Source organism: Polyodon spathula, chromosome 20, assembly GCF_017654505.1.
Source record: "Polyodon spathula isolate WHYD16114869_AA chromosome 20, ASM1765450v1, whole genome shotgun sequence".
Lineage (NCBI taxonomy): Eukaryota > Metazoa > Chordata > Actinopteri > Acipenseriformes > Polyodontidae > Polyodon > Polyodon spathula.
The window spans coordinates 17,689,751-17,703,058 of NC_054553.1; the positions used below are offsets into that span (position 1 = coordinate 17,689,751).

Below are 13,308 nucleotides of genomic sequence, written 5' to 3' on the forward strand. Positions count from 1 at the left end.
AATAAGATCAAGAGAGCATGTAGTGACTCTCATATGGTGTATCTCTCAGTTACTTAATCAAACCAATTATTGGCTTAATTGGTCATGATTAACAGATGTTCCATATCTTTAGCCACTGATGATGTAAAGACACCTATAAAACCTGCTGGATAGGGGCTCTCCAGGACCAGGGTTGGAGACCCTTGCTCTAGAGGGAAACAGCAATTAGTTTGTTGCAATTGAGACAAATTTTAATACGCAGCTGGGGATTATATTGAGCTGCTTAGTTTGTTGCAATTTGCATTAACTTGCATAGTAATTTAGTACCGTCCTCCGTACTAACCACGCAATCATCCCCAGTAAGTAAGGTCCTTTTAGTTTGTTCCAGTTGATTTAGTGAGATCAGTGAAGAATACACCAGACCACACAGGACAGGTCATCTTTTGTCAATGTAATGTCTGGAATTTTTTACTCAAATGAGTATCTATTTTTAACTAACAGCTGTAGTATTCAGTCAGCTACCCAGCCCTGGCAAGAAGAAGGATTCTGTTGCTGTAGCAACACATGTGTGAGTTTGAGATCCGATTCCCTTTTTGAAGTGTTGTTGATTTTCCAGGGTTTAAGCAAGAGTAATGTTGGATCATTGTTTGAACAGAGCCACCTGGTGGAAATCTCTTCCTGCTCCCAGCAGATGCATTTTTGCAAGTAAATGCATCACCTTTTTAGTTAATGTATTCATTATGTGTTATTTAAGGGATAAGGAGGGTGCAGGCTACAAGGAACAAAGGCTGATCATTAGGAAGGAAACTGATCATCAATCATGGTTTGACTGTATAACTTTTTTTCATGAATAGCCAGCAGAGTAGACATGGTACTACTGATGTTGCTTGCCAGCCTGACTGTGCACAGAACTGTGGCTCTGCCTTACCATCGCCAGTGCCTCATGGCTATCCGAAAGTGCTTTCCCAGTCCACCAGAACATTGTCTTTTATGCTGCTTCTCTGAGGCTACACTGTGAGGTTGTCATGACAACAAGATTTAGGCCTAAAATGACACTTCTGTTTTGCAGACGATATTGGAAAGTCAGTAGGTGTAAAAAATGATGTTAAATACACTTAGGAACTGAAAAGGGCTACATTTTTAAAAACTCAACCCCTAACTAACTCCATAGGAACAGCTAATGATGTTATTAAAGCACATTTAGAACTAGAAAAAGTAAACTTTCCCATATAACTGTTAGGTACTGTGTCACTAATCATATATGACCATTCACAAATAATTTATCTCAGTGCTAAGTTTGCACCACTTTTTTGTGAAGTGAACTAGCAAGGAACGAAGGTGTGAAGGAGCTCTTAAGCTATACTGCAAGTGGATCCTAACCTCCATTCGCTTCATTGAGGCAGAATGGTCTGGTTATCTGGCTATGAGCCGTGTGCTCTGAAGTGCTTGATAGTTCCTGTGGGTGTTTAAATATTAAATCAAACCCACAGTTTCCTTAGCGTTCAAACCCAGTGTTTGATGGTTGTGATCACAGGCCACACAGAAAGGGAAACAACAGCTTGCATTCCAGCACAAACCCCAATATTAATTAATACTAGTACTTACAGCTATGGCCAAAAGTTTTGCATCACCCTTTAGCATTAACCAGTTTTGCTTCCTAAATTCAAATGAAACCTGCTGAATAATATTACATTAATATATTGAATTACATACTGCTTTGTGGTTTTACTTAATGAAAAACTGACAAAAATTGAAAAATGTACCATTTAAAAATCTAACATCTTAGATAGATGAAATGGTAACCATATTTGTATTAGTCCAGAGATGATAAAGGAGATGTGATACCTTTTATTGGACTAACTAAATAATAATTATTCACAAGCTTCAAGACCTCAAACGTCTCTTCTTCAGGTGAAAGTAGGAAAGAGATTTATGTGTGTGTATATGTATATATATATATATATATATATATATATATATATATATATATATCATAGATGATAATATATATCTTCGATCTGATCTCTCATCTTGTCGACGGTCCAGTAATTTACTCACCTCTTTTTCAACCTTTTGACAGTTAAAGGAAATATTCTGCCTGCTTACACAAGTAACCTCATCAATATTTCAAATAAATGTGAACAAGCATCAGAGGTGAGCAGTGGAAATTCAGGCAGTTCGCCTGCGAGATGCTGAAAGCACACGTCTCCATTGTTGCTCACTGTTGTGCGATTGCTCTCTTTCACTAAGGCATTGTGCTTCAAGATTATTGTATTTTGTAAGGTTCCTGTGGCTGCTTAGATTATTTAGGTATTGTTATATTAATAGACATCAAACAGGCAATTCTGGATTCTGTTACCCAATGTAAAAGGCATTTTGTCTGTATCAGTGCAGACATTGCAGGGAAGGTGGAGTGAGAAGTGATGAGATACCATACAAGATGTAGCCATTTCTACACTCCAGATCTCTCTGCTTGTCTCCCCGGTCAATATGGAGAACAATTTCTTTGTTTGCTTTGGGTGCAGGTACTGATACCCGCTGATTCAGCTGGGTTTGTGTGCAACTGTATAACATGCTTCAAATATTGCTGTTAAATGTACTTCAGCAGCAAGGGCCCGTCATTGTTAATATTGTTTAAAAATCATCCATGTTTTTAACACTGTTCCCTTTGTTAACTTCTGTACCTTTGGAATCATCAGCTCTTTAATTACGTTTGGAGCTGAACACACAGCTCACATGAGTTCTACCCTTTAGACTGAAATGGCTTGCTTGGCCTCTTACTGATTCTGTATATGATGTGAGTGCTGAATTTCCTGACTTGAGATCCCAGTTACTAAGTTTCCTTTATTAATTCCAACACTCAAAAGTTACACGCATATTGCTTAAACATTATCATTAGACACAATAATGTAGCACCTACAGCTATGTCCAAAAGGTTTGCTTCACCTAGAATTGTAGGATTGAGACATAATAAAACCTTATGAATATAATTTAGATATTTTATTTAACATCATGTAATTAAGGACATTTTTACCAACATACTCGCCAACAGACTTCAAGATAAATTTGACTCGGCACTATCAAATGAGCAAGCAGGATTCAGCAGTGGATTTAGCACAATGGATAATTTTCAAGTTGTACGGCAAGTCATTCAAACCAGCAACGAGTACGAACTGCCACTTTGCTTGGGATTCATCAACTATGAAACAGTCTTTGACTTTGTTTACATAAGATCTGTATCAAGCACTCTGAAAAAACAAGGAATTGAGAAAATGTACAAGAACCATGTACAAGCATGCAACATCCACAGTAAGACTCCATAAAAACAGCAACAAAATCAAGGTTTGACAATTTCTCCAAAGCTTTTCACAGCTACTAGAAAGACATTTTCAAAACACTCGATTGGGAAAATAAGGAGCTGAAGATCAGTGGAACCTACTTGAATCACTTACGATTTGCTGACAACATCCTCGTATTTACAACTTGCCCAGAAGAATTACAGACAATACAATACTACACAAGGCTAGGATCAAAGCAGGTTTGAAAATAAACCTGAAGAAGACTAAATATATAAAGCGACCAGGAAGAAAACTACAAAATAATATTGCAAAAGTCAGCCAGGAGCCATAATAGTCATACAGTATTTATGTTAGATTTCAAAATGTCACATTTTTCATTTTTTGTCAGTTGATGGAAAACTACAAAGCGATATGTAATTCAATATGTTAATGTAACATTATTCAGCAGGTTTCATTTGACTTTATGAAGCAAAATTGGTTAATTCTATTGTGTGATACAACATTTTTGGCTATAGCTGTAATTATAAACAGAAATTAAGCAGTGATCAATTACCTACTCTTCTGTGAGTCGGCGCCGGGCACGGGGATGGTCAGTGGTGAGGAGAGAACTCCGGTCTGCTTCTTGAATGCACCTTCAAGTGCTGCTGTTTATACAGTTTCTATACCCCTTGTGTTTAAAGCAAGTTGCTGGCTTATCTCTGTGTGTCAGCAATGTTTTGATCAGACCAATCTGCTTGCACCAGGTCAGTTTGAGGTCAGTTCTGCTCATTTTCTTCCCACTTACTCAGACAATAAAACATTATTTCCCTGATAGCAGCATGCACTGCCCGCATAACGGCATGTTTGCACAGCTGCATCATAGTTTTGTGGTTTTAATCTATTTTTATTAACTCTTTCCTTACATATACAAGTTTATTTTTCTAGATCTATGTTCACAATGATCCTGTCCTGTACTGATTTGCTAGATCTGTGCTCACAGTGATCCTGTCCTGTACTGATTTACTAGATCTGTGTTCACAGTGATCCTGTCCTGTACTGATTTGCTAGATCTGTGTTCACAGTGATCCTGCCCTGTACTGATTTGATAGATCTGTGCTCACAGTGATCCTGTCCTGTACTGATTTTCTGGATCTGTGCTCACAGTGATCCTATTCTGTGCTGAATATGGTCTTCATTGGGTTCAGGTTCTGAGGATCTTCTTACTGTGGATCGCGGCCCTCGTTGCTGTTCAGATCTAGTCTGCAGTAGAGCCTTGCTACTCAACCTGAGCCCGATGGGACCTGACAATAAGTGTTGGGTTCGCATGTGGTCGGGTGTAGTTTCTATATTATGGTTCTGGCTTGGGTCAGATTGCAGGTCAGGTCGTATGTTAGCAGTGAGTGGATTATGGCAATTTTAATTTTAAGTATTTTTTTTCTTTGTGTGCAAGTGCTTCCTAAAAGTGTTCCTGTTTCGCAATTTTTGAAAAACCACTCACTATGCACCATAAGTTCTTTGAGCAATTACCTCTCTTAATATTATCTCCAAACCTGCTTATTCATTTTGTGCAGCCTGTCAAATGCTGCGTGGCCAGGCTTTACTAAGTTAAGATTTATCTTCAAACTAAACCTAATACCTCAATAGCTGTTTATGTACTCTCACACTGTTTGGTGGAAATCAAATTATGGATGCAACAAAATTTTCTGCAGTTAAATTACAATAAGACAGAGGTTATGCTGCTGGGTTCTCCGCGTCAGTTGAGTAATGTGGGGAACTTCAGCTTAGTTATTGATGAGCTTGAAGTTAGAGCAAGTTCCAAAATTGAGAACTCTCTTGATCCTCACCTAACTTTCAAAGCTCATGCTCGAAATATAAGTTGTCTTTTTTCCATCTGCGTAACATAGGGAGATGCAGGGAGACTTGTGCATGCCTTTATCTCTTCCCATCTTGACTACTGTAATGCATTGTTTGCTGTAGCCTCTAAACGTGTTATTAATAGGCTACAATATGTTCAGAACTCGGCTGCTCGAGTACTAACTAGGTCAAAATCATTTGTACATATTACACTTGTCCTGGCATCTTTGCATTGGCTTCCTGTTAAGTTCAGGATTGAATTTAAGTTGCTACTGTTAACATATAAGGCCTTGAATGGTCTGGCTCCTAGCTATATCTCTGATTTGTTAACTGTATATTCTCCTGTCTGAAACCTGAGATCTGCAGATGCTGGGCTGTTAACAGTGCCAAAATCTAGGCTTCGATCTATGGGAGATAGGGCCTTCAGTTGCTGTGCACCCAAGTTCTGGAATGCTCTCCCAGAGAAAATAAAAGATTCAAAAACTGTTGATATTTTCAAAAAGCGCATAAAACACATTTTTTTTAAAAAGGCATTTGAGTCTGTGTGGGGCTAGCTGTTTATGTGTTGTACAGTACTGGTGCTGTGTGTCCTAAGTTTCTGGGCTAAACTTGTTGTGTGTTCTTTTTTTAATGTGTTACCTGCTTCATGTCCATTGTATGGGTAAATGCTGCTGTGACATTTTTTTTTTTTTTTTTTTTTTAATATCACTCTGTGTTGTTTTAAACTGTAAAGCGCTTTGAGATGTGTTGTATGAATTGAGCTATAAAAAATAAAGATTCTTCTTCTTCTTCTTCTTCTTCTTCTTCTTCTTCTTCTTCTTCTTCTTCTTCTTCTTCTTCTTCTTCTTCTTCTTCTTCTTCTTCTTCTTCTTATTATTATTATTTTAACCACAGGATGTAAGTAATTTCCAACGTAACTAACAACCAATAATCACCTTGGCTGATAAATTGATTTTGTGCAGCCTGTCAACAAATGCTGCTTGGGCGGTCTTCATGACACACCAAATTTTAACAGTCAGTCTGAAGACATTGTTGTATTCCGTGATAATTAAAAGCCCATGTGGCATTGTATTACTGGTATATTACTGAAATATAAAAGCAAAAATTCATCTTTGCAGTGGCACCCTGAAAAATTAAGTATTCATCCTGTAGCTGTTCTAAAAGCCATATTTATGATGTAGTGTTTGTTGTTGAACGTTAATTCAGCGGTTTGATATGATATAGGCTTATCCAAAATGAATATGTGAATTTGCAAGAGCATCTTCTGTGTTGCTATTTATGGTAACAGTTTTGAAGAAGCCTGTCGTTGTCTTCTTTTAAATCATGCAGTGTTGGATTATTAGGAAAGGAAGTAAATAAGATATGATTAATTGAGAGTGATTTTTTTATTTATTTATTTACATTTGAACTGGAAACCAGGAATACTACACTGAAGGTACTTAGTTGCAGTAGCATATGTTAGGAATATATTTGTGGAGATGGTCGGGTCGGGTATGCAAATATTTAAAAAGGTCTCAGGCTTGATTCGGGTTCGGATTTTGTTTGGTTGGGTCGGGTTTGGATCTGGTTTTAAGTTTAGGTCCGAGCAGACCTCAAGTCTATAGGGACTAATGGCTGATATGGACTAGTACTGTTTTGTTAAAGTTCAAAAGATAATAAACAAGCTTACCATAAACTACCAAGGTTTATATGTCAACATGTGGGTTATCCCATTGTGATTTTTGTGATTTTTTTGCTTTGAAAATGCTTACATATGGGGCAAGAGCATTGCAGGATATACAGGCATGTTTACTCAAGTTGTTTGTATTTTGTAATCTAAACTTGATAATGGAGGAGAAGTTCAACTTTATCTCTGTGGTACTAAGATCAGCAGACATCTTGAATACAGTATTTACAAAAAGACACCATGCCCTCGGCGCTTGTCGTTACTGATACCATGACAAACACCTACACCTACACACCTCATACCATGACAAACACCTACACACCTGATACCATGACAAACACCTACACACCCGATACCATGACAAACACCTACACACCCGATACCATGAGAAACACCTACACACCCGATACCATGAGAAACACCTACACATCTGATACCATGACAAACACCTACACACCTGATACCATGACAAACACCTACACACCTGATACCATGACAAACACCTACACACCTGATACCATGACAAACACCTACACACCTGATACCATGACAAACACCTACACACCCGATACCATGACAAACACCTACACACCCGATACCATGAGAAACACCTACACACCCAATACCATGAGAAACACCTACACACCTGATACCATGACAAACACCTACACACCCGATACCATGACAAACACCTACACACCTGATACCATGACAAACACCTACACACCCGATACCATGAGAAACAAACACCTACACACCTGATACCATGAGAAACACCTACACACCCGATACCATGAGAAACACCAACACCTACACACCCGATACCATGAGAAACACCTACACACCCGATACCATGACAAACACCTACACACCTGATACCATGACAAACACCTACACACCTGATACCATGACAAACACCTACACACCCGATACCATGACAAACACCTACACACCACCTGATACCATGACAAACACCTACACCTACACACCTGATACCATGAGAAACACCTACACACCCGATACCATGACAAACACCTACACCTACACACCTGATACCATGACAAACACCTACACCTACACACCTGATACCATGAGAAACACCTACACACCCGATACCATGACAAACACCTACACACCCCTGATACCATGACAAACACCTACACATCTACATACCATGATACCATGAAAACACCTACACACCCGATACCATGAGAAACAAACACCTACACACCTGATACCATGAGAAACACCTACACACCTGATACCATGACAAACACCTACACACACACCTGATACCATGACAAACACCTACACACCCGATACCATGACAAACACCTACACACCCGATACCATGAGAAACAAAAACACCTACACACCTGATACCATGAGAAACACCTACACACCCGATACCATGAGAAACACACTACACCTACACACCTGATACCATGACAAACACCTACACACCCGATACCATGACAAACACCTACACACCTGATACCATGACAAACACCTACACACCCGATACCATGAGAAACACCTACACACCTGATACCATGAGAAACACCTACACACCATGAGAAACACCTACACACCTGATACCATGACAAACACCTACACCTACACACCTGATACCATGACAAACACCTACACCTACACACCCGATACCATGAGAAACACACCTACACACCTGATACCATGACAAACACCTACACCTACACACCTGATACCATGAGAAACACCTACACACCCGATACCATGACAAACACCTACACACCTGATACCATGACAAACACCTACACACCTGATACCATGACAAACACCTACACACCCGATACCATGACAAACACCTACACACCCGATACCATGAGAAACACCTACACACCTGATACCATGATACCAACACACACTACCATGACAAACACCTACACACCTGATACCATGAGAAACACCTACACACCCGATACCATGACAAACACCTACACCTACACACCTGATACCATGACAAACACCTACACACCCGATACCATGAGAAACACCTACACACCACACCTGATACCATGACAAACACCTACACACCCGATACCATGACAAACACCTACACACCCGATACCATACCATGACAAACACCTACACACCCGATACCATGACAAACACCTACACCTACACACCTGATACCATGACAAACACCTACACACCTGATACCATGACAAACACCTACACCTACACACCTGATACCATGACAAACACCTACACATCCGATACCATGACAAACACCTACACCTACACACCTGATACCATGACAAACACCTACACACCCGATACCATGACAAACACCTACACACCTGATACCATGACAAACACCTACACACCCGATACCATGACAAACACCTACACACCTGATACCATGACAAACACCTACACATCCGATACCATGACACCTACACACCTGATACCATGACAAACACCTACACACCCGATACCATGAGAAACACCTACACACCCGATACCATGAGAAACACCTACACACCTGATACCATGACAAACACCTACACACCCGATACCATGACAAACACCTACACACCCGATACCATGAGAAACACCTACACACACACCTGATACCATGACAAACACCTACACACCTGATACCACCACCTACACACCCGATACCATGACAAACACCTACACACCACCCGATACCATGACAAACACCTACACACCCGATACCATGACAAACACCTACACCTACACACCCGATACCATGACAAACACCTACACACCTGATACCATGAGAAACACCTGCACACCTGATACCATGACAAACACCTACACACTCGATACCATGACAAACACCTACACACCTGATACCATGAGAAACGCCTACACACCTGATACCATGACAAACACTTATACTGTAAATTTACAGTATAATCGTAAATCTCAAAACTACTCACTTCTAAATCTTTTGTAGTCAATTTTGTATTACTTTAGTATAAATACATGTTAATTTGGATTCATATGTTGTTTTTTCTGACTTTATGTGAACGAAAAGACAGAAAAGCTCCCGTTTTCTCATTGGAAATAGTGATATTTCAAAATATCACTGTCCTGGTCACAAAAGCAAAGTTTGTGGGGAATAATAGCCATGTTCTATACTTTTGAGGCATAAGCAATTTGGAAATAACACTTACTACCCAGGAACAAAAATTGTGTTACATAGTGTAATAGAATCCAAAGCTGAGTCCTCTGTGCTTCTCTTCTAATATGCAGTAAAGACAAAATGAATTAAACCGAAGCAAATACAGAAACCTTAACTACCAGAGAACCAGCACACAGCCTTGCTGAATGTGTAATAGTTTATAGATGATATACCAGCACACAGCACTGTTGAGTGTGTAATAGTTTATAGATTCTATACCAGCACACAGCACTGCTGAGTGTGAAATAGTTTATAGATTCTATACCAGCACACAGCACTGTTGAGTGTGTAATAGTTTATAGATGATATACCAGCACACAGGGAAGGAACTGGGAAAGAACTTATGACATCACAAATATCATCAACCTTTGTATCCCAGGGAACTGTTTTTAATATATGAGGCCATTAGCTTTTAGTAAATTGGATGTGTTGACATTCTTATCTCATTTTCAAGGGTGTCCTGCCTATGCAGTGCCAGAGTCAGATTTGTAAGTGCTATCAGCATCATCCGTTAATACCAGTCACAGTCAGCCTTTATAGCAAAAAACGTTCCTGTGGCTGTAGAAAAAGTGCTTGTGAACCAGCTAATCAATATTATAACTACATGTCAACAAGCCGTCACAACCCCAAAAATCTACTAAATCTTCAAGTCCTTTTTCATCACATGAAACAAGATACAGATCCTTTAACCCAGCTGAGCAGCTCATTAGCAGACACATGGGTTGCAGATCAAATGGAATGTAATCAAAGGAATGTACGGAACCTAACCCTAATTACTGACAAGTATTTTTTAAATCTAGCCTTGTGCTGAAATGTAATGCTTTTTGTGCTTGTTTCTGAGAAAGATTGTGTTTACTTTGATTTAACTTGCACTTAAAGGCATGCATTATTTTTTCATGGAGTATTCTGGCAACATAAGAACATAAGAAAGTTTACAAACAAGAGGAGGCCATTTGCTACATCTTGCTCGTTTGATTGTTAGTACAGTAGCTTATTGATCCCAGAATCTCATCAAGCAGCTTCTTGAAGGATCCCAGGGTGTCAGCTTCAACAGCATTACTGGGGAGTTGGTTCTAGATTCCCACAAGTCTCTGTGTAAAAAAGTTCCTCCTATTTTCTGTTCTGACTGTCCCTTTGTCTAATCACCATTTGTGACCCCTGGTCCCTGGTTTCTTTTTTCATGTCGAAAAAGCCCCTTGGGTCGACATTGTCAATACCTTTTAGGATTTTGAATGCTTGAATCAGATTGCCGCGTAGTCTTGTTTGTTCAAGACTGAATGGATTCAGTTCTTTTAGCCCGTCTGCATATGACAGAATAATTAAACCTGTTAAACCCGGAGTAATTCTGGTCGCTCATCTTTGTACGCTTTCTAGAGCAGAAGTATCCTTTTTGTAGAGAGGTGACCAGCACTGAACACAGTATTCTAGATGAGGTCTTACTAATGCATTGTAAAGTTTTAACATTACTTCCCTTGATTTAAATTCAACACTTTTCACTATATATCCGAGCATTTGTTGGCCTTTTTTTATAGCTTTTCCACATAGTCTAGATAAAGACATTTCTGAGTCAACATAAACTCCTAGGTCATTTTCATAGATTTCTTCTTCAATCTCAGTATTTCTCATATGGTATTTATAATGCACATTTTTATTGCCTGCATGCAGTACCTTACACTTTTCTCTATTAAATGTCATTTGTCATGTGTCTGCCCAGTTATGAATGCTGTCTAGCTCATTTTGGATGATTATCTTTACTGCTGCATCAGTGTTTGCCACTTTCTGTTTTTGTGTCATCTGCAAATTTAACAAGTTTGCTTACTATACCAGAGTCTAAGTCATTATTGTAGATTAGCAATAGTAGAGGACCTAATACTGATCCCTGTGGTACACCACTGGTTACTTCGCTCCATTTTGAGGTTTCTCCTCTAATCGGTACTTTTATGTTTTCTACATGTTAACCACTCCCTAATCCATGTACATGTGTTTCCTTGAATCCCTACTGCGTTCAGTTTGAGAATTAATCTTTTATGCAGGACTGTCAAAAGCTTTCTGGAAATCTAAATAAACCATGTCATATGCTTTGTAATTATCCATTGTTGATGTTGCATCCTCAAAAAATCAAGCAGGTTAGTTAGACACAATCTCCCTTTCCTAAAACCATGCTGACTGTCTCCCAGGATACTGTTACCATATAGGTAATTTTCCATTTGGGATCATATTATAGTTTCCATAAGTTTACATATATTTGAAGTCAGGCTTATTGGTCTGTAGGTACATGTTTGGTTTAGTTACTCTTTTTGAGGATATCGGTATTACGTTTGTAATTCTCCAGTCTGTCGGAATCACCCCTGTGTCAAGAGACTGCTGCATGATCTTGGTTAGCGGTTTATAAATAACTTTTCATTTCTTTGAGTACTATTGGGAGGATATCATCCGGCACAGGAGATTTGTTTATTTTAAGAGCTCCTAATCCCTTTAACACGTCTGCCTCGGTTATGCTTTAAACAGGATAGGAACTGCATGACATGTGGGGCATGTTGTCCGTATCATCCTTTGGAAAAACTTGTGAACAGTAATTATTTAAGATATTTGCTATTTGTTTCTTTTTGTCTATGATTTTGCCATTTGTATCTCTTAGACATTTAACCTCCTCCTTGAATGTTCTCTTTCTGTTATAATATTGGAAAAACATTTTGGAATTGGTTTTAGCAGTGTTCATTTCTGTTTCTCTCTTGGCCTTTCCAACTTCTTTTTGACTTGCATGTTGCAGTCCCAAGTACTCTTTCTGTGCACTTTTTTTGGTTCTTTTTAGTGCTCTATAAGGTGCCTTTTTGCTGATTTTTTTTTTTTAATTGATCTATTTAACCATTTTGGCAATTTTGTTTTAGATTTAGATTTGTCTACTTTTGGGATGTTACTGTTTTGCGCCTCTAGGGCTGTGTGTAAATGGTATGATAGGAGATTTAGTAGGAGGCAGTGGTACTTTGTGCCTTTTGGAATGCATATCAGGTGATATAAATAATAGAATAAGAGCTGAAATAAATATTCTCATATAGTAAACTAAACTAGATGTGTGTGCCTCTTGCAGAATAAGGTGGTGGCTGTGGACTCTGTGAAGGTGAAATTACAGGTGAGCAGAGAGACTCTGTACAAAAGCACCCAGCCTTAACAATGCCGATAAACCCCTGTCCAGACAAGGAGTCTGCACAACGACCTTCTATCTAAAACACCAATAAACCCCTGTCCAGACAAGGTATCTGCGCAAGGGCCTTCTCTCTAAAACACCAATAAACCCCTGACCACACAAGGTATCTTCTCTCTAAAACATCAATAAG

General features: G+C 39.1%; 1 protein-coding gene across 3 annotated transcripts in view; it reads left to right on the forward strand.

The window, feature by feature from the left end:
* The window catches only part of LOC121295720 (ras-related protein Rab-37-like), a 94,856-nt gene that overhangs the window by 71,288 nt on the left and 10,260 nt on the right, over window positions 1–13,308 (forward strand). For all 3 annotated transcript variants that reach the window (XM_041220713.1, XM_041220712.1, XM_041220714.1), the window contains exon 3: window positions 13,062–13,103. In XM_041220713.1, the coding sequence (XP_041076647.1) occupies window positions 13,062–13,103 (42 nt within the window). The remainder of the gene's footprint in view (window positions 1–13,061; window positions 13,104–13,308) is intronic.